General features: G+C 42.3%; 3 protein-coding genes and 1 long non-coding RNA gene across 4 annotated transcripts; 3 read left to right on the plus strand and 1 right to left on the minus strand.

The window, feature by feature from the left end:
- Positions 1–5,967: 5,967 nt before the first annotated feature.
- On the minus strand, positions 5,968–7,549 carry LOC311351170 (uncharacterized protein). The gene is made up of 4 exons (XM_084471270.1): positions 7,448–7,549; positions 7,285–7,339; positions 6,985–7,135; positions 5,968–6,846 (listed from the first exon to the last, which is right to left on the minus strand). The coding sequence occupies exons 2-4, from the start codon at positions 7,322–7,324 to the stop codon at positions 6,270–6,272; spliced, it is 768 nt and encodes a 255-aa protein (XP_084327396.1). The 5' UTR covers positions 7,325–7,339; positions 7,448–7,549; the 3' UTR covers positions 5,968–6,269.
- Positions 7,550–14,922: 7,373 nt separating this feature from the next.
- On the plus strand, positions 14,923–17,611 carry apoeb (apolipoprotein Eb). Its single transcript, XM_084471220.1, has 5 exons — positions 14,923–14,979; positions 15,309–15,375; positions 15,492–15,642; positions 15,933–16,220; positions 16,583–17,611. Exons 2-5 carry the CDS (start codon positions 15,333–15,335, stop codon positions 16,926–16,928), a joined length of 828 nt encoding a protein of 275 aa, XP_084327346.1. The 5' UTR covers positions 14,923–14,979; positions 15,309–15,332; the 3' UTR covers positions 16,929–17,611.
- A 3,942-nt stretch (positions 17,612–21,553) lies between these two features.
- Positions 21,554–22,873, plus strand: apoc1 (apolipoprotein C-I). The gene is made up of 4 exons (XM_084471605.1): positions 21,554–21,605; positions 22,100–22,166; positions 22,296–22,443; positions 22,571–22,873. Exons 2-4 carry the CDS (start codon positions 22,112–22,114, stop codon positions 22,629–22,631), a joined length of 264 nt encoding a protein of 87 aa, XP_084327731.1. The 5' UTR covers positions 21,554–21,605; positions 22,100–22,111; the 3' UTR covers positions 22,632–22,873.
- A 2,030-nt stretch (positions 22,874–24,903) lies between these two features.
- LOC311352093 lies at positions 24,904–26,298 on the plus strand. The gene is made up of 4 exons (XR_014636776.1): positions 24,904–25,008; positions 25,279–25,324; positions 25,424–25,508; positions 25,778–26,298. It is a non-coding gene; the product is annotated as an uncharacterized lncRNA (long non-coding RNA).
- Positions 26,299–26,472: the final 174 nt, after the last annotated feature.

Here is a 26,472-nt window from a genome sequence, read left to right on the forward strand (position 1 = left end):
TTTATTTTGTCTCATCACCTGGCAACAGGAACAGTTGCCCCCCCTTTGACACTGCACTAGGCTAAGTGATTGGCTTCATCTCACGCAGATTTGGGTTGCGGGATGCTGGTGACTCCCAGCTGATGAACTAAAACCTGTCCATTACATTCATGTTTAAAGGTGCCATGACATGCCACCAGGTGTGGTGTGATTAGCCGTTACAAGCCGTTTTGGAAATCAGCCCCTTAAGACATCACAGGTGTGCGTGTCCGCCTAGATCTGTGACGGATAGATGAGCAACGTTTGCTACAGTCCACTGGGTAGGCTGATAGACTGATCTATCAAGCGCGCATCTAGCCGGACACGCCCAATTTCTAATCGCACCACACCTGGTGGCATGTCATGGCACCTTTAAAATAAGTCGCATTTTGGGACATTTTGCAATTCTTTCAGATTTGCTGCCACCACAGGTCAGGTATGCTAAATGTTCATTATTATAACCTTAGTGCCACTAAGGTTATAATAATGATATATAACTAACCACTAAGTTAGTGGTTAGTGTCGTTTTATTCAAAGGGCCATAAGGCCATAGCAACCGTTGAAGCGCTGCAGCAGGCGTCGCACTCTGGCCAAGAACCACACTGGTGGCTATTGTTAAAAGGTGGAGCTGCTAATGAGAAGTACAGGCCAATTTGGAGCAGGAAATAACATTTTGGTTGAAAAGTCTAGGTTTTAAAAATGGGTTATACTGAGAGAGATTTCACTTCAAACTTCAAACTACTTCAAATCCACTGCAAATCCATGTTGGCAATGTTGTCTGGTCTGGCCATGTTTAGGAATTGTTACAGGAACAAAGACTTAATCTGCAATACATTGATCTGTCATATACGAGACTATTAAATTAATATACTATTATGATTGCAAAACGGACCCGTTTCAGGCACAGGATTTATTATTTAAAATTAAACATCCAGTTAACGAGACATCACCTCTGTCATCTTGCGCCTCCCAGTGGACAAGCTGCCAATGAGAAGTATATGGAGGAGGAAATTACATTTTCGGGCTGAAAAGTATGGGGTTAAATTGGTTGCACTTGAGCTCCATCGAGAACTCTGACATTAAAGACATAACAATTTTTCTGTGATTGTGTACAACGGGCTTTACCAATAAGCAGAATACTAACACTTGAATGTTATGTAATACTTTATCGAGTCTCGAACATATGGGGACTAAGGGAAATATCCTTGAATATCTTTGTTGAAGTTAAATCAGCTAAGAATGATTATTTGGGATTGTGTTAATTGTATTGTTTCAATTAGTAATATTATTTTATTGTATCACTGTTAAAAAATAGATATTGATCTGTTCACAACATATACACAACTGTATTTAGGTGTGTTATTTTGGTGTTGAGGTAAATATGTTCTGTAAGTTGTAAGAAGTGGAGTCTGGGTTTGGCTTAGAGTGAGGAAAGGGTTTAGTGACAGAGTGAGGAGCTGGGAAGCATCACAGGGCCGTCTGTCCCATTCACCTGGAGTAGAACATGTGCTGAGGTTGGTAGAAGTCTTGCACAAGGGGAGACACTTTCATACTGTACATGGAGGTAACTAAAAAACAATGCACATGTTATCACAAATAAGACATCAACAAATAGTGTGTGTGTGTGTGTGTGTGTGTGTGTGTGTGTGTGTGTGTGTGTGTGTGTGTGTGTGTGTGTGTGTGTGTGTGTGTGTGTGTGTGTGTGTGTGTGTGTGTGTGTGTGTCAAATAAAAAATAAGGAAGATGAGGAAACTCACCTCACATGAGGATGCTGGCCCTGCTTCCTCTCAGGCTGTGTCTGTGTCAGATGATTTATCTTGAAGACTGACTTTAGGCCGAGACTTGGGTTCACCAAAAGGTGAACCCAATGCATGATCATAGTATGATCAGAGTCATACTATGATCATACCTGGAGGAAAAAAATTAATAACTCTGTTCAAGTTGTTTCGTTCAGGTATCCTGAACGTATCATATACAGGTAAGTGTTAGTAATATGATAGGTGTGAGAAGGGTTAATGTTATAGGGTTATAGGGTTAGTTTTTAGGGTTACTAAAAGGATTAGGGTTATGAATAGCTTAAGACCAGTGGTTATGGGGATAGACTCTCCGAATGGTTCTGGGTTCCTACCCCATATCTGTGGTAAACCTGTACCCTTGAGCAAGATGAATCCTAACCTCATTATTTAAAAAAAAAAAACTTCATCAAATATCTGAAGATGATGACCAACCAATTCCTTCATGATAAAAACACGTTCTGCTAATTCCTTTAGGCTTTTATTGTCATGAAAGGTATAAGAAAAATGTGACTATACATCTTTGGAGTACAATTATGACACTATTATTATTGAAACCCACCTGACCATCCCCTGGCTTTGCGGTTACATGGATCAGTGTGAGAGTTCTGGTCCAGCCTTTAAACGGCGGCCTGCTGCCACAGAGGAGGCAGTCTGGCATCATGCTCACACTAGACGGAAGTCAACCATAACGCATAATGCGTCACACACATCAATCAGCCTATATAGAGTATACAACAGTTCAATGTTACACCGAAGATAAAGTGGGACCCACCAGGCTCAGCCTTTGGTTGATTCGGTTGACTGTCGTCATTTATTTACAAGCTAATGTTAATGCCTCTTGATGTCACCAAATACTACTAACCATTAGGCCATCCTGCATTTTTTTTTGCCCAAGATGGAGAGTGAAGCACATACCTTCCCTATGATTGGTGGTATATTTGCTATGAATTTATTTAAAAATAATAATAATAATACAAGGGCTCAATACGAAATGTTTGAAGTGGATACACTAATCAAACCTAGAATTGATGTGTGTTAGACTCCCAGCAGAAGGAGAAATGAAAAAAATAAACGTAATTGGTCATTTTTTTCATTAAGGTTAGCCAATTCTTAAATATCCTCAGCCGGATCTTTTTGGAACATCCCTCATGATGTATTTCAATAGGGACACACATCTTGGTTCGAAAAATGTATAGCAATCATCTCATCGCGATGTATTTTTTTGTTCTGCTCGCATCTACCACCGCCGCTAGGGGACACTGTAGGACTGTGGACAACATCGTGCATCTGTTTTTGAATTTCAACTGCTTCAAAATCTTTTAAATGTTTACTTTTTGTGACTTTAGAAAACAGCATTACCATTTCTAGCCTTTCCAAAGAAAGATATTTTTTTTAACGCGTGTGATCCTAAATTTTGGAAATCCTATGGAGAAAACACTGAGCAATTTCACAACTTTATGGGGAACATGAGGCCGCATATTTCCTCCAGCATGCGACGCAAAAGTGAAGGTTTACTTTAAGACAAATAATTAAATCTACATCAGACTTAACTATTACATATCAGAAACAATTGTATTTGGATCCGAATAACTAATTTTATTATCATGTATTTTGCATAGAATAGACACAGTCCGTTTGCGTGACGCCGCTTCCTTTTACGCTTCATCTTGACCGGCAACCCATTCTCTTACCATTTCTTTCTCTGTATTGTTTTGCTTGCGCGCTGCTTGTGCAGAACGCTACATTGGTTGGGGACGGAATAACAACAGGCCACCTTTCCCCTTTCAGCCCCAAGGCCATCTGTCCGTAATGTCAACGCCCACTTTGGTTTTATTATAGTCGGGAATGGTTTCCGGCAGTTTATTTAATGTCTGTCTGATTCATCTTTCACACCTATTCCTTGGGGAAGGTGTGACGGGGGCTAATGAGTGGACTATGGACATCTTGTTATTCACTTCCCCCATCCGCACGAGAGGCTTGTAGTGCGTTCCCCAAGCCCTGCATCAACTCTAATCTAGTGGATGTCTTTGAGTAAACCTATTATTTAAATATCCAACTAGTTTCGTATTGAAATTGTTGGTCAACTAATATAAAATACAGCCATCTCAAACTAAAACATGGCTTTGGTGGTAACACTTGAGAATAAGAGTTCATTAAGTAACAATTCATTAGCATCAGTTAATGCAATATTGAGCATTATTAGTGTAAGGGTAAGTGGGTTATGATCTAAACCCTAAACCCTAAACCTAAACCCTATGAAAAAGAATGTATGAATGGAGACCATAAGTAAACACTATTAGTAAGTATAAGTATAAGTGTACCATTAGTTAACTGTTAGTGAATTGTTAGTCCATGCTCATTACTGCAAAACGTAGTAATAATTAATGGTTTAATAATATACCCTCATTTTTTAAGGGATTACCGCCTTGGTTTAAATCGATTTTTCCATAATCCAAAGGCCAAATTTTATTTTTTGGTCAGGCCGGTTGTCCGGTTACAAGAAACATTTAAGTTTCAAAAATACATACCTTTGCTATTACCACATACTTTACATGAATTTTAACCTTTTTATTGAGATATCATCTCTTTTTGACGCGACGTCGAGAGCCATAATTTCAGTGTAACCGGTAATCTCTTCTCTGATCTGTTTGGGGAATCCATCTTGCTTGTACATCACATTTGGCGCACAGCATTATCATCTAAACAGATGAGATCTGTAGGTTGGGAGAGAGCAGAGAAAGAGAGGGCATGTTTTGGATGGTTGTTTCAAAATCTTGCTGTCTACTGTTCTACTTTAACTTTTTTCCGTGCAGTACATAAACAACTATCTGAATGGTGATGAATTCAGAAGAGTGTGCCCAGGGACACTATTCAATAGGTTACCTTCTTGGCTAGGAATCGGTACGTGGATGAAAACAAGGACCCGATGCTGCAAGACTAACAAAGTCCTGTTTTATTTTCAGAGTTCTCGTTAACACACAACTGAATCCAGACCTGTGTAAAAGGGAAAAAATACACCGAAACTCAAAGGCAGTTTGCCCGAGGGCAGGAGAGTTGTGACCGATAAACGTGAGTGGGCTCATCTCCTGAATAACAACCACAGATAGGCCCACATTCTGGGAACAAACGCCTATCTATCATAACAAGGCTGAATCTCTCCCAGACTGCTGTAGGGATAACAGCAAGATGTGACTTGTTTAAAGGAACCTCGGGGTAGGAAGACCATCCCCTTTGGCACGTTGCATGTTGAGTGTAAGCGTTGAGAGTGCCAAATGTAGGAGACGTCTGTGCTGGGCCCTTTACATTTAAATCATGCCACTTAGGACAATTACTAACCAAACCTTTTGGCAGCCTAACTACTCAAGTGGAGCCATGATGATGCTAATGTGATGGGGAGACAGAGCAGGGTTTAAATGTGTGTGACCCCAGATCTTCCTCTTCATAGTTTTGCAATCACACCATTCCTGTGATGTAAATAAATTAATCATTGACACAATCTATTCTTGTGGTCCACTCATTCATGTCCTGGAATGAACTAGAGTAGTATGTGTGTGCGTGTGTCTGTGCATGTGTGTGCTCGTCTTATGTGTAATCAGTGGACTCTGGACCTCCATGCTGGCACTTGAGAGGGTCGAAGGGGATGTTGTCTTTGTATGTGTGAACATGTGTTTTATTTCGTTTATATCCGATCAGTAATCCATATGACTGAACCAACCAATGTCATTGCAGCTCTCACCGTTCAATTCACAATAATCTCTTCTTTAGTGAGCATTGGCATGTCCAAGAGAAAAGTAGTCAGCCAGTACTATAACAACCTCAGAGACGTGGGGACAAATGACCAAACGTCTTTTGTCTTGTCATGTAGCCATTGTCAAAAAAAACCAACAGGTACCAAAGTAAACAAAAGCTTGTGAATATTGTGAACAGGACTATGGATAGCCCACCCCCATTCAACTTCCACCCCAGATGGATGGTGCTGTTGGAATCTGTTGGTTTCCAGAGGATTGCTTGTCATGTACATGTCATGTCATTTACATGTCACACATGTAAACTAACTTAGCCCATAGAGCCCCTCAATTTTTTTGTCATTGATTTGACAGTGAAGGGTTGAATGCACACACTGACCATTGTGCATTATAATATTTGTGTATACATATTTGATGGACAGCATTTTGTATGTTGTGCACAATGTGTTTTATTTTCTCTCAGATAAATGATGAGAAATTACAAAAAAACATCACAGCGTTACTTGACATCGGATACAGTCGAAAAATGATAAAAACTCAAGGTATATATACATGTTTGAGGAGCACACATTAGAACATGATATTTCTCCTGGTTCTCACAATAATAAATACTATAGGTGGTAATGGATGAAGCTCTGTGTCATTCCTGGTACACGGTACACTTCGGGTTATGACGTGAATATTGTGCATCTTTCACTGAGTTGTTAGCTTAGTTGGCTTTGACAAAGGACTGGTAGAGGGAGGTGAGCTGGGCCTGGAGGTCCTGGGCGTAGGGGTCCAGCTTTCCCTTCAGGTCCTCTGCATAGGGGGCCACCGCCTGCCTCACTAGCAGGGCTCTCTGGGCCATCTCCACCTGGACCTGGTCCGCCATGGGGGCGACGGTGTCCTGGAACTCCTGCAGACGCTGGTCCACCCTCTGCTTCAGCTCCTCTGTGTAGGGCCCCATCTGGCTCTGCAGCTCCTTCACGCTCTGCTCCAGGCTGCGCTTCAGCTCCTCGCTCTTCTGCACCAGGGTGGTCTTCAGGGCCTCGGAGTCCAGGGACTCTGCGTAGGGGGCCAGCTCCTGTTTGAGCTGCTCCACTCTCTGCTGGATCTTGGTCTTCATCTCCTCGGCGTAGGGCTCCAGGGTGCCTCTGACGGTGGTCAGGTCCTGGCTCAGACGCTCCCTCAGCACTTCAGCCTCCGCGCTGATCTTCAACACCAGGTCCTGGGCCAGGGGGGGCAGCTGCTCGTGCAGGGTGACTGCGTACTGGCTGGCCGCATCTGCACTCTCTGTTAGACGGGCACTGGGGGAGAGACAGATATTAACAGGATGTTGGTTTTTTATTATCTTCCTGGCCCTCGAAATCAAATCACGTATTATAGGTTGATATTCAATATGTTTTTTTTTATGATTAATTGATTGGAAAAGTCTCATCGCTTACTTTACATCCTGTCCCAACTGGGACTTCCTGATCATCGTCAGAGTATCATCAGCTGTCTGTGTTGCCTTGGCAACGTAGTCCCAGAAGGCATCAGTGAGAACCTCTAGCTGTGGCTTGGGCTCGTCGGCATAGAAAAGGTTGCCTTGGCAGCCTGGAATGAGTCAATGTTGATGTGCTTATTTTTCAGTAAACAATAATAAAATAAAATAATAAAACAATAATATTGAATTTTACTCAGTAGTACTAATAGAAAGTGCTATTTGTTCCTTAAAACTTGTCATGACTATAAATTCTACTTACCAGAGAAAACGGCGATCGCAAGAACCACAAACACCTTCATGACTGTGTTGTTTTTCTGAAGAAGAAAAAAAGCAGAGTATATTATAAACAAGGCTTCGCTCCTCGACTCAAAGTACCTCCTGTCACGACGCGTCTCAACTTTAAATCAAAGAGTAAACCTCACCTGGTTGTCTGTGTTTTGTCTCTAAGACAAATCAGTCAGTCAGTCAATCTAAGTCAGTGTGTCTGTGAGTGTCAGTGCTGGGCTTTTCCATATATATACACCATGCGCTCGAGTGTTGTAGCAAAGAGCGCAAAGTCCAGAAATCCCTGCCATGTTGTCACTGCCGACTACTTCCTGTTTCCCTCTCCCGCTACTATGAAAGATAAGGACTATAATGGCCACAACCCCATTATAAGCTGTATACAATCATAACTATTTACACCCCATAAACATACCCCATAGAATACCTTCGAACAAAAGATCAAGATTCATATTGGTGATATTGTCTGTTTATTTTTCATTGCAAATGTCTTATCCCTCTTTTGCAACAATGGAGGAGATGGTCACTTGCTGTCCACGTAGCTTGGTGCTAATGACCAACAGATAACTCCAGATAGCCTCAGTGCAGTCATGCTAATGGACTTTGTAGTATGGTCAAGCCCTGTGAGTGAAAGAGCATTAGCTGTCCTCAAAAACCTTCCATGACAATGCAAAACAACGTAAGGATTAACTATTACACAACTATTGCTACATTTTTTTCAAGAAAGAAGACTCAAAACTAGAACACGCCATTGTAACAATATACACAGTACAGCCATGCTGTGGTGACGATGAAACAGACTCTGTGGGCTTGAGAACTTCTCATTCGGAAAGCTAAGAACATTTAGCTTTCCGTACGTTTCCAAACCATTGAACTTTGGTTAACTTTAATGCTGTCAAAACAAAGATCAGCTCACCCCTGGTTCATTTGACCTTAGGTCACCAGTGGCCCGACTGTTGGAATATTGGGACTTACGTAACAGATCCTGGATCATCCAGAAACCACTATTAGACATTTGAGCAGTGGCTTGACGTGGTTTGGCAGAACATGAAACAGTACACAAACATAATAAAAAAGACTATGTCTGCTCAAAGTCCACCATCAAAGATACACGAGAGGTTATGAATGAATAATTTGAGTAGCCTGCGATGAACCATGCCCTTACAAATGGCACTGTGTCAAGAATCCATGGACCGTTATACTAAAGGGTGTCCCATCACACAGGCCATTATTCATGATGTGATGATCCAATAAAGTCATGGATCTAACCTGTATCCCAACCTATCCAATATAGTAATGGGTCAAACCCTTAGCCTAACCCCATCGATTATAATTATGACACAATCAAGTAACAAATACCTACAATTTTCCATAATAACCACATCTCTATGAATCATGTGTGTTTCATTTGAGCGCCACACATTTCACAATTTTTTATTGACTTTTTTCAAATTTGTTAATTTCTCTTGGTTCAATATTATCCTTCCTAATATTATTTTCAAAACTAACATTTTGGGTACAGCCTGCATAAAGATTCAAAGCAGCCCTGCTTTGACAGTTGTGTATCCTCCCCTCTAGTTGACTTTGGACTTGTCTGGGATCACTGGCAGAAGGCTGGGCTTGGGACGAGTAATCTACATTCCAGTTCTTCAAATCCATAACTTAACGCCGTCTACATATGATCTCTCATAGATCAGACTATTTTTAGCCAAAGGCTATATAAGCCTTTGAGAGAGCGATGCAGTCCTCCAGCATGTGTGTTGAACTTTGAATTTCCCCTGGGGATCAATAGAGTATTCTACTATCTAACTTATCAAAGTCAATCACTGAGTAGGAGCTCCCCCCCCCCCTCACGTCGGACAGTCCCTCCAGAGTCCTGAACCCCCCCACCTCGAGTCCGGAACACCGCAATATATTGGACTGATTATTAGCGCTGATTATCATCAGTGACGTAACATTTTCATAGTTGAAAATGTTACACCAGATTGGATGCAAGTTAATATGTTCCCCTTTAAGTTACATACGTTATAGAAGTATTTTTGACCATGCCGACACAGATAATATGTTCCCCTTTAAGTTACATACGTTATGTAACTATTTTTGACCATGCCGACACAGATAACCGGAAAAAATAAAAGAAAAACCTAAAGAAATGCAAACCGACAAAGAGGCGGGGCCATATATGGTAATGAGGCCCCGCCTCCGTAATGAATATGCAGGAGAAACCCTTGCTCCTGTGAGCTCTGAGGAAGCCGAGGTGTGAGTGACGACAGACTTCAAGGCACCTTTGAACATTCCCGCCCCTTCGGTTCCATTCCCCTCCGGTTCCCGTCTGACAGAGCGTGACGACGCTGGCTGCCAGTATGCGGTCCCAGTGCACCAGCAGTGGCCCCCCCCCATGGCCCCGGGCCTGGGGTGGGAGTGACAGTGACGGGAGGCGGAGGTGCTGAGGGAGCCTCCGAGCCAGGACCCTGCTGGAGCCCTACGCCGAGGCACTGAAGACCAAGATCCAGCAGAGAGTGGAGCAGCTCAAACAGGAGCTGCAGAGCCAGATGGGGCCCTACACAGAGGAGCTGAAGCAGAGGGTGGACCAGCGTCTGCAGGAGTTCCAGGAAAACCGTCGCCCCCCCATGGCGGACCAGGTCCAGGTGGAGATGGCCCAGAGAGCCCTGCTAGTGAGGCAGGCGGTGGGCCCCTATGCAGAGGACCTGAAGGGAAAGCTGGACCCCTACGCCCAGGACCTCCAGGCCCAGCTCACCTCCCTCTACCAGTCCTTTGTCAATGTTAACGACAGCTTTATCAACTGACATTGGGAATGTATTCCAAATATTCGGGTCAAAGTTATATTGTAAAGTTTTTGGACAGTAAGTTGTGTATGTTGATGTCTAAGTATTTGTGGTCTGTGATCATATCATATCTGTATATGTGTATCTAAGAAAGATATTCAAATAAAGGCAATATGTTTTTAAGGAACTGAATGTTGTTCTTTTGTTCCATATATATATATATATATATATATCAATATAACAGAAAATTAAGGTTAATCTAGTTTGGCATTTGTCATTCGCTTTTTTATTTTTATTTCGTTCTGACTGTTTTCAATATCATCTTAGTTTTTCTTCTATTTGAAGCTGACTTGCTACTTTTTTGGAAATCGTTAGTTTTAACTCAACACACATAACACCACATTTTTCATTCACTTCATTCACTCATTCACTTTAGACAGATGAATAACCATTCACAAAAGACAAATTGACAGAGAAGAAAACAAGAATTGTTCACTATAATTGTTGTTAAATTGTATGTACTTTGGTAAACAAACAATACCGTTTCAGTTACCTATTGTCTTTAAAAGCCTATTTTAATTTTTCTATTTCAGTAAACGAAAAAGAGTTTCCAGTCATCTATTTTTCGTTAACAATAATAACCTTGCCATGAAGGGAAGATTTAAGATCCTTGATGCACATGATTGATTTCCCTGCAACAAAACATCACAATGAAGCCACTAATTACATCAGGACAAATGTAACATTTCAATATAATATTTCAGGCCATTAGTTAGCAGCTTACCAATGTCTAAATATTATATTGAGATTTATCCTGATGTAATTAGTGGCTAACCGTTTGCAAATGACACATCTTCTCTTGTTTGGGAATGGTTAGTTTCAGTGGTTGATGGTTGATAAATGATGGTTGGCTAGGATATAACCTGACAATATATGACTGAACATATCCCATGAAGTATGTAGGATACCATCACAGAATCAATACTACAACATAAGCAATAATTCTGTATTTGGAACATCACTGAACACATTGTACTCCTTCTTCATCACTATCAGAAAAACATACAATGACATTTCAGGGCACCCTCCCCCGTTTATTCTGTATCTGGTTGCACCATTTCCTCCCCCATGCTCCCCCCCCCCCCCCCCCAACCCGTTCCCACACACACACATGGCGTGTTGAGAGTTGCCCCGGCGAATCAGGATGTTTTTGCCTGATACACTTCTCTCTTTCTTTGCCTGCTGCTCTTGATCTCCTGCCTTTCCCAGTCGCAAACAACATTCCTCTCCTCCTCTCCTCTACCCCCCACTGGTTGTGCACACCTTTAACCCTCCAACCCCCAGAACAAGGGGTTCTGAACTACTACTACTTGACTGTACCAGCTCCTTTAAACATTACTAGGTATTTAACGCTAACCAGATTCATTTTTCTTAATTTTATATTGTTTTTAGTTTTGATTTGTAGCTTAGAACAGAGAATAATTGAAGAACACAACACATGTTAGTCGTCTTAATTAATAGTTAGCAAATGCATGTATCATTCTGCGTTGAAAAAAATCTTTATTTTATTGGACTCAATGACTATATTGATACATATATTATGATAATGATGGTATATAACTCAGATGTATCTTCTATAAAGACAACTACAGAGTGTGAAAAACGTGTTTTATTGATTCTGGTGATATGAGATTTGGGCCCAGAGTTGACTATATTCATAATGTAATGTGTCCGTTAGGTTATTTTTGCCCATCAATACACATTATGATACATGAAGTAGGCTACAGTTCAATATTTCACAGGAGATCACGAGTTCACTTGGGAGTTACAGTAAATCCGAAACTAACCTACAATAGCACCCGGTTTCCTTATTCGGCACACAACACACATCGCCACACTGTGACCGCTGATCGTGACTCAAAGGCTGCTGACATCTGAAGACGCTCATCCCAACACTGCACAGGAAATGAAGCCAAATGCGCTCGACCGGCAGATTCAGCCTCTGACCTAGATAAACGACCTGAAGTGACCTCACTTACGCATGTACAAACCCTAGAGTCAAACCCATCCCTGCCTTCTTGTAAACCTCAGAGTGGTTGTTGTTGTTGATGGTAATGGCGTGCCGTGCTTCCCGGCACCCAAACAGCTTCGACAGACAATGAGCTCATCTCGCTCAGAGGTCACAGATGCTCATAGCCTGTTTGGTAGCTCAGAAGAAGCAGAAGCGGCCAGTGTTGCAAGCTCGTCTGTTTGTCTGAAAGTGACATCGACTGCCTCTTTTAGTTTCTGTTCTTCTATGTGTTATTTAGGGATGTGTTTGACGGTCATTGACCTGTGCCTGATTCTGTGCTTACTGTACAACAATTGGCTTGAATTAGTATTTTAACATATTTACTTGCGGCTCTACCTGTACTTATGCTGGCCAGACATGACATGTAGGCCCAATCTCTTTATGAAGTGATAATAATATAGCCAGCCCTGAACCCTGTACAGGTGGGAAAAGAGTTCATGTCTGCACATGACTACAACACTACACAAGATTCTCAAAATCACAGAGGGAACAAATCAAATATTTAATCCTTCCATTCACATGCTGCTAAGTTTATTGAACAGAGGGAAAAACTGGAGTTGGTGGCGTGACAAGAGCTGCCACAACACATATTAAATTGCTAATGTCATGTGTCATTGTGTGTTCTTAAACTGGACTAGGCTTGTTGAAGTGCTGAACGTACAGATCCTCTGCTACACCCCCGCGTGCCACAGCCTCCCTCTGGTGAGGAGCCGCACGCACAGCCTGGCAGAGACAAACTAGAAACAGGCGTTGGTTTTTTTTTTACCATTGAGTCACTCAGCAGACTTTCTTCCCAGCCACTTACAATGTATTCTATCAGCGTTCTTTCTCCAGATTGAAATAAAATGCCATTAACGACAAACAACGACACAGGGGTTGGACATCGTGTAGGCCTACAGCTAGGTCGAGGCCATTGGGGTTGGAACCAAGAGCCTTCCGGGGGGGGGGGGGTTCCAACACCATCATCTCTACCATGTCTTCTAGTCCAATCAACCCCCCCCCCCCCCCAAACCCTGAACCCTCTACAGGCCACGGAAGAACTCCCCCGATTTCAACTCTTATGACGCTAAGCTTCCATGAAATGGCGTGCTAGCTGAATCCAATTATGTGGTCCTGTACAGCCACCAACTGATGTTCATCGGGTTGCCTTTTGAACGTTAGCCAATTCATGGAGAGGAGTTTTTCAAGTTTTTTGCTTAAAGAGCCAAATAGGCCCGGGCAGACCGGGAATGCCAGTGCTAAACACGGAAGGAGAAACTATAGTTGACCGTTGTTGACAGTTGGAAAAATAACGTATCTTTGTACATTGGTGTCAATTCAACCTTTTTCTTGTCATATGAAGAAATAGCGGACCACGTTTTAACATGTTTGCGATATTTCCCTGAAGAAATCAATGAATGAATCAACCAAAAAAGCAATATTTTAGAATAATTTCAGAACATTACATTCTGGGAATCACTCAAAAACAGGACTGACTCGGGGGGGCCAAAGGTCAAGCCATGATTGGTTGACCCTTGACCTTACAAAAATTGCCTGGATTTATCCTAATCCTATCAGCGGGGCTGATAACTGAGAGCACATAGGTGATTGTATTTACAGCCCCAATACAATGTATATATCTGTCAATTGTTTCAGAAAAAAAAACTATTTTCTTGGAAACCGTTGACATACTTTGTGGGCTACCATTGTGTAACATGTGTTTTATCTAACACAAATAAATATTTTATCAAATTGAAAAGGGTAGTAATATGACACTCCAATATAAAAGCCTAATTCAGAAAGGTCCAACTAGTTGTTGGTGTAGGTTTTCTTCCTCACGTCCTCGGTCCTTGTCTAACAGTAATCCTGTCTGAGTGTGGCCAGGTTCCAATGTCCCCAGGTTAGAACATGCCCTGCTCTCTGATAACCCGTTCTCATGTAGGAGCCTGGGTTCTCATGATCCACTACAGTACATACAGCACAATTCAAACGCCTTGACATGTTGTTAAATGTTTGAAAAATGCTTAAAATGTTTAAAAAAAATTGTTTTACATCCCTGCTGTGTGTGTGTGCGTGAGTGTGTGCGTGAAAGCCATTAGGCCCTCTTGTCAAAAACAAAACAATTGAATATGAAAGGAATTTGTACTTAGGTGCGTTGAATTGTCCGCAATTCGAGTTTGAATTCAAATGCATACAAGCCTCCGTGGAAAGGGGCATTTAAATACTGGCGCGATGGGCCATTCTGCTCCGATCGCAACAAGCACCATTTGTTTGTAATGTGTGTGACTGTAGGCTAATAAAACCACATGAAGCCGCCAGGTCAAAAAAGAAACCAAATCTAGTTTAAAGTTCCCTATCTTTGTAGGCCTATTGCAAGTAGGCTAGCTTAGAGCATAGTAGGAGCTTAGATTGAACATGCCCACATCCTAACAGTAGGACACCACACACATTCAGCTGCCCCTTCAATAAAGATCTAATTATAAAAATACTGAGATGCATGAGTGTGTTATTTTCCCCATATTGATTATGTAGGCTATCGGGTAATGTAAACGTCACCCCGAGATTACTCAATCACCGGCATCAACAATAAACCCGACGAGACCTTCGGACGGCAGTAACAGTTGCACATTGCGTGGAGGTTATTGTTGAAAAGTCAGATCCTTCTCATTATCACAATCACGTGGATGGATGCGCGCACACACACTCCCAGGGGCGCGCGCACACACACCCCCAGGGGCGCGCGCCCTGCGAACGCACGCAGCAGCGCAACCTCCAGGGATCATATAAAAGTCCTGCACCGCTATCCCGAAAGGCAGGAAGGATCTGATCTCTTCAGGTGAGTGGATGAGCGGCCAGGCTGGAGAACATAGCGCATCCTCAACTGCGTCTCCTAACTTCTTAACGCTTTTCGTTTATCTTAACAATACTTTTCAGAAATGCTACATTGAGCCGTTTCAATACTTGTTTGGATGTGACAAAGCTTTGATAGTTTTATGGACCTAAACTTATCAAAAAGTAATTTTCCAGGACTATGTTGTGACTTAAAACCACTAAAGTATTCACATTATAGTAGATAGAAGTAAACCACTATGCTAAAGCTTGTAGTTCACATCTGCATTTACTAGCATTTATTAACTTTGCATTCTCTTCTTTTCCCCCAAATAGTTGAATCTGTTTAATCTAACCACCATGAAGGCTGTAGCTCTCATCCTTGCTCTTGCATTTGTTGCAGGTAAGCACGTCTATCGTTTCACCATCACTAGCACTGCATTTCACACTGCCTTCCTTGTTTGTGACAACATGCTCGGTGCTCTTTTAACTAAACACTGTGTTTTCCCCCCCATGTAGGCTGCAATGCCCGCGTCGTGCTCCCCTACCCCACCCAGACCAACTGGGAAAGCTCGGTGGATCAGTTCTGGCAGTACATCGCCGATCTCAACACCAAAGCCGATGGCGTGGTGGAGAACATCAAGGCCTCTCAGATCAGCAGGGAACTAGAGTAAGAAACGGACCCCCCCCCCCCCGTCTTGCTGTCTCTGCTGGGGTTCTGTGTGCTCTGCAAATGGGGCTCATGGGTTCGAACTATTTGCATTCGTGCTAAATCCTATCTCTAATTCCTTCAGTCAAATTCAATACAAAAGAGCTTTATTGGCATGGCAAATTAACACTCACATCGTACCATTGTAAAAGCATCTGCTTAACAACGACAACGCACTACTGTCCCGTCCTTATCTAATGCTCTCTCTCTCTCTCTCTCTCTCCCTCCTCCTCCTCCTCCTCCTCCCGCAGCACCCTCATCACCGACACCATGGCGGAGCTGGCCGTGTACCGGGAGGACATCACCACCAAGCTGGGCCCCTACGCCGACGACACCAAGGGACAGCTGACCCAGGACATGCAGCTGCTGGCCAACCGCCTGCAGACGGACATGACGGACGCCAAGGAGAGGAGCGGCCAGTACCTGGAGGAGGTGAAGGCTCTGGTGGAGCTCAACGCCGAGGAGGCCAACACCCGCCTGAGCGCCTACACCCGCAAGCTGAAGAAGCGCCTGGAGAAGGACACCCAGGAGATCCGCGAGTAAGCACCGCTTCAGGGCAGGGACACGGGGGCGGCGGCTGGGGGCGGCGGCGGCGGCGGCGGCGGGGGGGGGGGTGTGCGGCCCTGGGAGAGATGCACTGGTTTGGCACAAGAAACGGGTTGGAAGACTAGGAAAACGATAGGATAACGATTGGGAAATGTATATAAAGTGCGATGTATAGGAAAGGATGAATAGGAAAATGAAATGCATGAAAAATAAGTACTATAGTTTACATGATAACAACATTGTCATTGTTATTGTTCACGGTGGGTGGCTGAAACTGCCGAGATGGAACCCTAACCCCCCCCCCCCCCCCCCCTTATTTTTTTTTTTTCCCCCCCTCCCTCGATCCCTCCCCCAGGACCGTCTCCACCTACTTGGGCGAGGTCCACTCCCGCACCAGCCAGAACCTGGACATGGTGAAGGAGCGCGTGCAGCCCTTCGTCAGCCAGGCCCACGGCACCGCCAGCGAGAAGCTGGGCAGCATCACGACCCTGCTGAAGACCCAGGCCGACGGCCTGAGCCAGCAGCTGGAGACCCAGGCGGAGGGCCTGAAGACCCAGCTGGAGTCCACCGCCGAGGAGCTGCGCACCGCCATGGAGGAGAAGATGGACAAGCTGGGGGACCTCATTGCCCCCTTGGTCGCCAAGTTCCGCCAGCAGATCCAGACCATCACAGACACCGTCCAGGAGAACGCCGGCCAGTAGACGCTCCTAAACGACGACCACGGGTTGGGGAAGGGGGTTAGGTGATTCATGATGAACCATTGTTTTCTTGGAGGGGGGGGGGAGTTGAGTGTTACCAGTGTGTGTGTGTGTGTGTGTGTGTGTGTGTGTGTGTGTGTGTGTGTGTGTGTGTGTGTGTGTGTGTGTGTGTGTGTGTGTGTGTGTGTGTGTGTGTGTGGAGGATGGGGGGCGGCGCTTGAGGGTGTGTTGACGATTGCTCCAAAGTGACTTGTCTGCACATCTTAGCGCCTGCCTAGTTAGATCCTGTCTTCCTGTTTGATGTTTGATCAGTGGTGTCCCTCATCTCCGCTTGTCTCTCCTGATCCCCTGAACCCCAGCCGGTCTGAGGCCCTGTCCAGAGCCACTGCGTTTGAATGCATTTCATCTGCTTCGTTGAGTGAAATCCTCTTGCTGTTTAACCTTGATTCCCAAGTGCACTGAACCCCGTGGTTGCATATCATGACGCCACCAGTATACCTACAGTCAATACCCAAACCATTTAAGCACCCATGTCTACTTTAGATTAACACTGTTTGTACTTCTCAAACGTGAGTGAAAGTCTTTGAGTCCATTGTGAGTTCTACATTTCACCATGCTACCTGATTGTTCATTTGTTCAGGCTCATGTGTAACGGAACAATGAATAAAAAACAAACAAAACCAAAACTGTTCTAATTTGCTTTCTTAAATAGTTTTATTTTATTCATTTTATCACAGGACTTGTAAATGTCAGATAATATCGGTTTGCATACAATATAATAAATAAATGTCATGTATATACACAATATAGTTTACCTTTAAGCAACAACCAAAAACAAGGCTGTCAAAACGAATCAGTTTCAGCAATGAGCAACTTAGCACCATTGAGCCAACTCCCTCTAGTCATCTGTAAAACATTCATTCAAAATGATTATTGTTGTTGAATGTCGACGTGTGGTCATGCCACATACTTGGTTGAATATTATGTGCCTTTAAAATACGTGTTTTTCCTACGCCAAACATGCACTCATGCCATTTTCCTAGCCGTTGCTCTGAACTAAGTAACTCGTTTTCTAAAGTTGGACTGGTGCTAATTATTTGACCAAGTGGGCCAAATGGTAAGTTGCCTACCACCCTGACCACCGCCTCCTCCCCTTCCAGACCATCTTCTTCTCTTACACTCCCCGCCCCCCCCCCCCCCCCCTCCTTTCTCCCTCTCCCTCCCTCTCTCTCTTGGTCAAATTTCCTTTCATTGCTTGCCCGGTTTAAGACATGCTGTGATTTGCCCTCACATTCCGCTTTCTCCATCTCGGGAGGTTGTTTTTGAACGTGCAGCAGCAGCAGCCTCCCCTGTGTCTCTCTCCTTTCGTTGTTTATGAATAGAAAGGGACACTCGAACAGTTTGTGCCTTCATCCCAGACACAGGTTTGTTCACGTTGGCGCTCCATCCAGCCCGGTCGTTGCTCCAGTGCTGGTTATGTACCCACGCAGTCCTGTACAGACACGCATTCCAGCGCGTAAACATGCGATTCTGCTGCAGCAGACACACACACACACACACACACACTAAACGACACTCTCATGGTTGGGGTGGGGATGGTGACTATTATTGTGACTGTTATCAGGTTAAAAAACAAGTCAATAAGTCCTCTTCACCATGAAAAGAACAAATCAATCCTGAAATACATTTCCTTTCACAGTAAAAGTCTCAATAAAGCATCGAAATTCTTTCAAATATGTTAACATGCTCTCTCTCTATCCCTATTTCTCTCAATTTAATACAATTATATTAATTTGATTTAATTCATTTAATTAAAAACATTGCTTTTTTTTTTATACGCAGGAAAGTAAAATAAGGTAGGCCTACAAGTACACAATTTCTGTCTCGGAGAGTAAAGGATGAGTGGGGAGCTGCAAAGAGCTTGAGCTCAGCCTGGCTTCTCGTCTGTAGGGAGCAGCAGCGGCCAGCAGAGGTCGCCCTTCGTCCCTTCCTCAGCGCCTCCCCACCCTTGACCCGTCCGCTGACGCTCTCATCGAACAGCTGTGTTGCCTCTTGTGCTTTAAAGTTAAACAAAAACCTTCCCCAAACTCCAGTCAAACCAAAGTGACGCTTTCACTGTTAATAATATGAATTGATCCTTTCCTTCTTAAATAATATCAATACGACAAATAATAACATCAACAATAATAAGTTAGTTTTCAGTGCTGTAATCTTGGCTTTTTCTATTTGTCACATACTCAAAGGTCTTCAGATTCACAGAGTTGCCTTTGTTATTACAAAACTGCCTATTAGACACACACACACACACACACACACACACACACACACACACACACACACACACACACACACACACACACACACACACACACACACACACACACACACACACACATAATTATTAGCCTATATATTTTTGGAATATTTTATGTGATAATGCTGTTGACTGAACTCAGCAAAGTCCAACCATAACGTCTAGCATTATGTCAAAACAAGCAATTTGGAGCAAACAAATGTACAGGATAACAGGATAAGTTGGTGGGTCTGCTGTAACTTGTTGAGCTCAATATAGTGTGTGTGTGTGTGTGTGTGTGTGTGTGTGTGTGGAGTTCACTGCATCACACGGTTAACCTCTCCTATGCCGCTATCTGAGTACTCCATCCATCGCTGAAGGGCTCTCGGCGTGCTCGAAACAGGAAAATCACAAAGATCTCTGACTTCCCGGCAGTGTGCCCATCGTTTGTGCTCGACAACCTAATACAAAGGGCCGTTATATAAGGTGCTACCTAGCCTGTGACCGCTAATAACCTCTCCTCAAAGTACCCCACGGAGATGTGAACCCTTGGACAAGCTTTCTCCTTCTCACCCCCGGTCCAACCCACATTGGCACATGACCCTGATTCCCCCAAAGGCCCAAACACCCATACCGCTCACGTTAATGCTCATTTAGAGAGGGACGAATCTCACACCCCCTGTTCCTTTGTTCGGGAACGTTCCTAAAACTCATACTTAGACAGACACGTAAGCCTATATTGTCCATTTACAACGATCCAAAAAAGATGCAGATTTCATCCATTTTGTGTGATAAGATAGGCCTGTTCAGGCAGCTGACGGGCCCAGTCTTGCATAATAATTAGCACATGATTGCAGACTTCTTGGTGTGAGTGACTGTGGCTAACTGTCTCTCTCTCCCCCCTTCCTCTGTAATGCAAGGGGACTGTCGTTTACCCCACTGTGCCAAACTCCCTTATTGTTACCCGACAGACCCCAAGCTGGGAAGTCTGACTTACTTCCCCTTTGTAGACAATGAGGGAACAGGGAACCATATGGCCGTCTGAAAAACAACTGGTGGAGGATTTCGCAATGATGCGAAGTGCAAAAATACCTCCTCCCTAGACTTAATAAGTCTGATTAATAAGAAAGCAAAAAAAAAAAAAAGAATGTCCTACACCAGACACCATTCTGACCTCGATTTCCACGTCCCTTTAGGTCTGTCCCAACCCTTTATTTTTTACCAGGTCATTAATTCATGGTGGTAATTAGTTGATTTAAGACTTGAATGCTTAGGAGTTAAGCCTGTTTCTGAGGGAGTGTATTTTTCTCTATTGTGAGTGTTTATAATGACAATATGTCCCTACAACGACCCAAAATGGCCCATGACGCAAAATGTGTTAAGTTTAATTTTATATGAATAAAGATTGGACTCTGTGTCTACAAGCTGCAATGTTTTTGATGTACTTTTATGTTCATATTTGAATGTGGTTCATCATCCATTAGGCCTTTCAACTCCCACACATGCAGGGCCATGGGATGGGAGACCTAACAAATGAATTGAACATAAACTGGGTTACAACATATGAATAAATACATTAATCACGCTACATTCCCCAGTCAATCGGCACTCAGCTGTCCCCAGATAGCAGCTGCCATGTGGCCTGGACAGTGCCCTGCCACACTGCAGTGCACACAGTGCTGTGATTGCTCCACAGAGAGCAATCACTCTGAAGTCGGACCTTTACTTCCACATCCCTTCAAGTCCGTCCAAACATTGTATTTATTACCAGGGCATGATTTCATAGTGCTAACGAGTTAATTTGAGAATTTAAAGCTAAGGAGTTAAGCCTGTTTTCTAAGGGACTGTATGTTTCTCTATTGTGAGTGTTTATGACAATATGTCCCTACAACGACCCAAAATGGCCCATGACGCAATATTAGTTATGTTTGTTTTGTTATAAAGATTGGACTCTGCGTCTACAAGCTGCAATCAAATCAAAAACACAGTTCTAAGGACACCCTATTACGACGCAATTGTGTGATTGATTTATCATTTATTTTTACAGAAATGTCATTCTCACACACTCAATCTAGAGTGATCACATATAAAGACATAGAGGTACACAAGTATCTAGGTCACTGGTCAGTGTATGTGTGTGTGTGTGCGTGCGTGTGTGTGTGTGTGTGTGTGTGTGTGTGTGTGTGTGTGTGTGTGTGTGTGTGTGTGTGTGTGTGTGTGTGCGTGTACGTGTGCGTGTGTGTGTGTGTGTGTGTGTGGGGGGGCCTAATGTACTACTTTGTACCCGCCCTGAAATGAGAAGCCCTTTAAAAAGCCAAACCAAAGGCATGCAAACACACAACATTGTTTTCCTTTCCCTACATTGTTTTGTTTTGCATCTGGAACAGGTAGGCTGATTATTTACTTGTTCAATATATCTGGTTGGTCAGTCAAAAGTTTATTTTTATTATTGAGTGTGCTACAAATTGAGTACAATTTGTAGCATTTTCTGTTATTACGGCTGCCCAAATTGTCGTTCTTTGAATTGTATCAAATTCTGTTGAAGTAACTGTTTATTTATCTTTGTCTAAAGTACTGTGATTATGTTAAACCCCGTTTTTAAATGTGGTGGTCTGGCGACACCTAGATGTTAATTTAGTACAGCAATGTTACACAAGCACAAGGGAGAGGAAGGTTATGTGTATATATTTATTTTAATTCAGGATTAGGTTATGCTTTCGGTTAAGGTTGTGGTTTCATTTCAATTACATTTTTTAGAGATTTAAATTTTTAAAAGGTAACAAAAAAACATTGTCTTGTTGTTCAGGCATCTACCATTGGTGATGAAAAAAAAAAATAAAAATAGGGGAATAATAGTCAAACCCTGTATTTTCCGTTACAGATCTCTCTCAGAATGAAGCTTTACCTCGCAGTGGCCGTCCTGTTGCTGGCTCTCGCAACGCAATCAGGTGCGCAATCGCCCCAATGCATCACATTATATTACATTATCAGCCCCCCTTCATGGATTACATTACATTATCACCCTGCCATCCTCTCCTCCCCTAACCTGCTCCCTCCGTCTCCGTGCTCCCCCTCAGAGGCCCAGGCTACAGATGAACCCAGCACCCTCGGGGACAGGTTCAACCAGTTCGGGGATTCAGTGACCGAGTTCGGCCAAGACATCGCCGTGAAGACCCAGGACGCCTTCCAAAGAATTCACGAAAGCGACTTTGCAACCAACAGCAGGTAAAATAATAACTTAAAACAATGCAAGCATTTTTTTTCTTTGACATCGTGTTTTTCTCTAATCGTGTTTTTTTCTCCCTTGTTTTACACATTAATCATTTCCAAATCCCATCTCTTTCTCCCGCAGGAACTGGTTCAGCGCTCAGTTCGATAAGTTAAAGGCAAAGGTTGATGAGATGAGACAATAAGAGGGAAACCAAATGTGTCTGCCTTGTGTGGTCCTTTGACCTGCCCCCCCCCAACCCCCCCCCCCCCCCCCCCCTGTAACTGGGGGTACATCTAAAGGGTGGACTGTATGCATGGCCGTGGGCCCAATTCACCTTGCTTTGTATCGCTCATAGAAAATGATGTATAATCTTTGAAGAAATTTTGTGGAAAAAGTGCAATAAACATATGAGCAATAAAGATCATTTTATACATATACACGATACATATATGTTCTGATTTCTTCATTTCAAAATCTGGGAACTAAGTTAAATATTTTTTAAAGAATCAATAATAAAAAAATAAATAAAAATATGAAAAAATCTTTGTCTGGTATCAGCGTTGTTTTAAGAAGGACTATTTTGATCAATGATTAGCCTTGGCTTCGAACAATATGACAAACATTTAATATAGAGCGTGGAGAATAATGTAGGCTACTAATTACGTGCAATTGATCGATTTATGACCACATCAGTATTCATATATATACCCAATATATTTGTATAAATAATAAGTTAGTGAACTTTTTTAGACAAATGCACCAATCATTTGGAAAAGTTAAAGCATTCCGGCTGGCCATGCCTTTTAAACATGTTAAACATATTTACAATGATTCAGTGTTATGCTTTATTACAAATTTGTAATTATTTGAATGTCAAAGTTACAAATTCCCTTGAAAGAACAACCAATACAAATGACGGACAATTTGTAATAGATTATGCATTCTAATCAATATTTGGTATCAAAGGGCAACTGCAAGCAAACAACACATTTCACAAGAATCGGTTGAAAGTCAGTGTTTATTATAGATTAATTATCAACTATCTGAGAAGTGGACCATGATATACTAGGATTGGGAAACCTTACAAAGTGATACAAAGGCAGCTGAACCGAGCCAGGGGCCGTCAATGGGATGAAATGTTGTTTTATTGAGGGTTTAGCCCTTTAAATATTTATGTTAAATATTCATTACTGCTAAAGCAATCATTATATGTTTACAATTTGCATACGTTTATTATATTTGTTATATATATTTTGTATAATTAAAACAGTTTTTAAGTACAATTTGAACAAATATATTCATTACCTATTGCTGCTATATTCCAATATGAATTTCTTAGCAATCATACACACATATATATATATATATATATATATATATATATATATATATATGTGTATATATATGTATAGTATGTATATATATATGTTTACAAATAAATACATATTTTTGTATAATTTATTTAGAATTTGTTTTATTGTTAAAACGGTTAAATATAGTATAAGTGGCACAATTACGACTTTTTAATATGAATTACTGAATAAGCAATAATCTCATATTTGTACTAAATATGTATATTCTGTTGTGATAATATTTTTGTTACTACAAATGCATTATGAGTCTTAGCAGTAGTATAATTGTATAACTGGTCAATCTCATTACTGGTATAGATATCATCTTATTATATATCGTAATTTTATTAAATCTTTTACTATTAAAAACAGAAGGAATGGCCTCTTATGCATCTGAATTAAAACAACAGGAACATTAATCTTTAGTTATTACTGCAATCGTTTGATTGGCCAGAACACAAAGACACCAGGATTTTAAAATAATTAAATTATGAAAGGGGTGGACACTGGGCATAACTTATAGTTAACTTAACCCTAACATTATATAATTCATCCCTCCAAGAGATTTCGCTTTCGCTGGAAGGAAGACTTTGACTGTCCTGTATTCATATCAGCGGCTGTCTAGTGTACAGCAGTCCCAAAGGGCATCTGCACGGATATGCAGCTCAGCTATGTCAGCTCAGACCGTGCGTTTAAATAAAGATACTGTTTATCACAGAAACAAAGCTATCACAGACACACACTATATATGCTGTGTCTCTCTAGGGTCTAGCTCTGTACGTGAACCAGGGTACAGAGTTCATCAATTACTGCTCATCTGTAACTGTGTGTGTGCGCGTGTGTGTGTGTATGTATCATGGTATGCATAATGTTTTATTTTAATATTTTATGTTTTTATTAAAAATATAAGCTGAGATCCTTGGCAGTAAAATTTAAAGTCTGCATTAAGACACTGAACTCATACGACTCCCCATACGCTCATACCAATCAATCAGCCTTGAGGTGAATTGTCAGTCAGTAGTGATTTACTCTAAAATCAGTAGAAAAATATCAATTCATAATAAAAAATAATCGAAAGGATCATATGACCGTGACCATGGTACACGTAGGGCCAAAATGGCCATAGTAGCCTTTGACAAATAAGAAAGTGGGCCAGGAGCTTCATCAAACACTAGCTGACCACAGGCAGAGACAAAGAAGGGCACTCATTCACAAAGAGCTGTAAAGGTAGGCCACTGGAGGGGGAACGTTGTTGAAGTCAGATCTTTTTAAAATAAGATCAATAAATAGCTGAGATTTTCACTAAGTTTGTTGCTGAAACTTTGGAGGTTTATCTACGGGAGGTGTGTGTGTGTGTGTGTGTGTGTGTGTGTGTGTGTGTGTGTGTGTGTGTGTGAATGGCTGCGGCCGTAATATGTGGATGTAGGGTATGTTGTTAGTATGTGTGTATGTGGGTGAAGTCATCTGTTTAATGATGTGAATATTTCTACATTACAGATGCATTGGAAATTATTATCCATCTCACTCATTCTGGTCGTCCAAGGTATATCGATAACACATTTCGTTGTTGTTGTTTGTTTATTTTATGTTGTTTTTGTAAAAAGTCTCATGCCCTGTTTAATTTTGTACTTTCTGTCTAAAGCATTGGGACCTCTTATGGCCCAGACCCCCAGCCCACCAGCAGAGGACCCCCCAGGGCTACTGAAGGGCTGGGCAGAGAGAGCCAGGTATTCACGGCAAAGCATCCACACAATGGACTCCCATGTTTTTTATTCATCTATTATTTATTATTATTTATTATTATTTTTTATCATTTATTATTTATCGGCTTTGTTTAAGACCCTTAGACCTGCTTACTTGGTTTGTGTGCAAATGTTGCGTTACCAGGTGGCATTGTCGTCTTGCATCGCACGGCTTAGTTTAATGTTTAGTAGCATTGTATATGAATGTGCACCTCCTTGCAACATTGGCAAACATGTGTGTCTGTGCTTCACAGGGCGGCCAGCACTAGAGTTAAGGACACGGGGGGAATAATGTGGGACTTTGCTGAGTTCTACTACGAAGAGAACCTCAAGCCTGTTACCGATTCATATTGGGACTGGGCTTCGACCACCACCAACTCTATGTGGGATAGAGTCCAGAAGACCATCGATCACTACAGACCATCGCAAACCAGCACGTCCGGCTGATCCTGTTCCCAGCAGTAGAGAACGATCACCAGTCTGCATTTCGTCCCTCTGACCCTCTGATGAAGTCCTAGTCCACTGAGCTTAATGTACTATGCCATGAGCCAAATGGTGAACAAAGCATAGTGAATAAAGGGATGTGCATTGTAGATTGAGAGAGAATCATGGTAATGGGATCATGTTATTATTCCTATTCCTTACCAACGGATGTAACGTAGTACGCGGTGACAGTGATGACCTATGCTGATTGTGTTGTCCATGCACGCACCATACAATATAATGTGTGAGATATACCACGTTTGCATGTTGTCATAAATCTGAACTCTCTGAACACGTTTCCATGTGCATTATGTTGTGTCAGTTGGATTCCCTTAAAAAAAAAAAAAAACACAGATCATGGAATAGTTTATTTGCCATGACACGGGGGGTGGCAGGTGGTCACAGTAGGGGACGCAATTTGTAAGGGGGTCGGGGATCGAGACAAAAAACAATTTGATTATGATCA

This window comes from Micromesistius poutassou (genome assembly GCF_964030765.1).
Source record: "Micromesistius poutassou genome assembly, chromosome: 8".
Lineage (NCBI taxonomy): Eukaryota > Metazoa > Chordata > Actinopteri > Gadiformes > Gadidae > Micromesistius > Micromesistius poutassou.

Excerpts from the sequence above, each read along its gene's own strand:
- LOC311351170 (XM_084471270.1), bottom strand. The coding sequence starts at position 7,324 with ATGAAGGTGTTTGTGGTTCTTGCGATCGCCGTTTTCTCTG. Across the intron at positions 7,136-7,284 it reads TGCGATCGCCGTTTTCTCTG|GCTGCCAAGGCAACCTTTTC; the intron begins GTAAGTAGAATT and ends GACTCATTCCAG. Across the intron at positions 6,847-6,984 it reads CAGTTGGGACAGGATGTAAA|TGCCCGTCTAACAGAGAGTG; the intron begins GTAAGCGATGAG and ends TCTCTCCCCCAG.
- apoeb (XM_084471220.1), top strand. The coding sequence starts at position 15,333 with ATGAAGGCTGTAGCTCTCATCCTTGCTCTTGCATTTGTTGCAG. Across the intron at positions 15,376-15,491 it reads TGCTCTTGCATTTGTTGCAG|GCTGCAATGCCCGCGTCGTG; the intron begins GTAAGCACGTCT and ends CCCCCCATGTAG. Across the intron at positions 15,643-15,932 it reads CAGATCAGCAGGGAACTAGA|CACCCTCATCACCGACACCA; the intron begins GTAAGAAACGGA and ends CTCCTCCCGCAG.
- apoc1 (XM_084471605.1), top strand. The coding sequence starts at position 22,112 with ATGAAGCTTTACCTCGCAGTGGCCGTCCTGTTGCTGGCTCTCGCAACG. Across the intron at positions 22,167-22,295 it reads GGCTCTCGCAACGCAATCAG|AGGCCCAGGCTACAGATGAA; the intron begins GTGCGCAATCGC and ends GCTCCCCCTCAG. Across the intron at positions 22,444-22,570 it reads GACTTTGCAACCAACAGCAG|GAACTGGTTCAGCGCTCAGT; the intron begins GTAAAATAATAA and ends TTTCTCCCGCAG.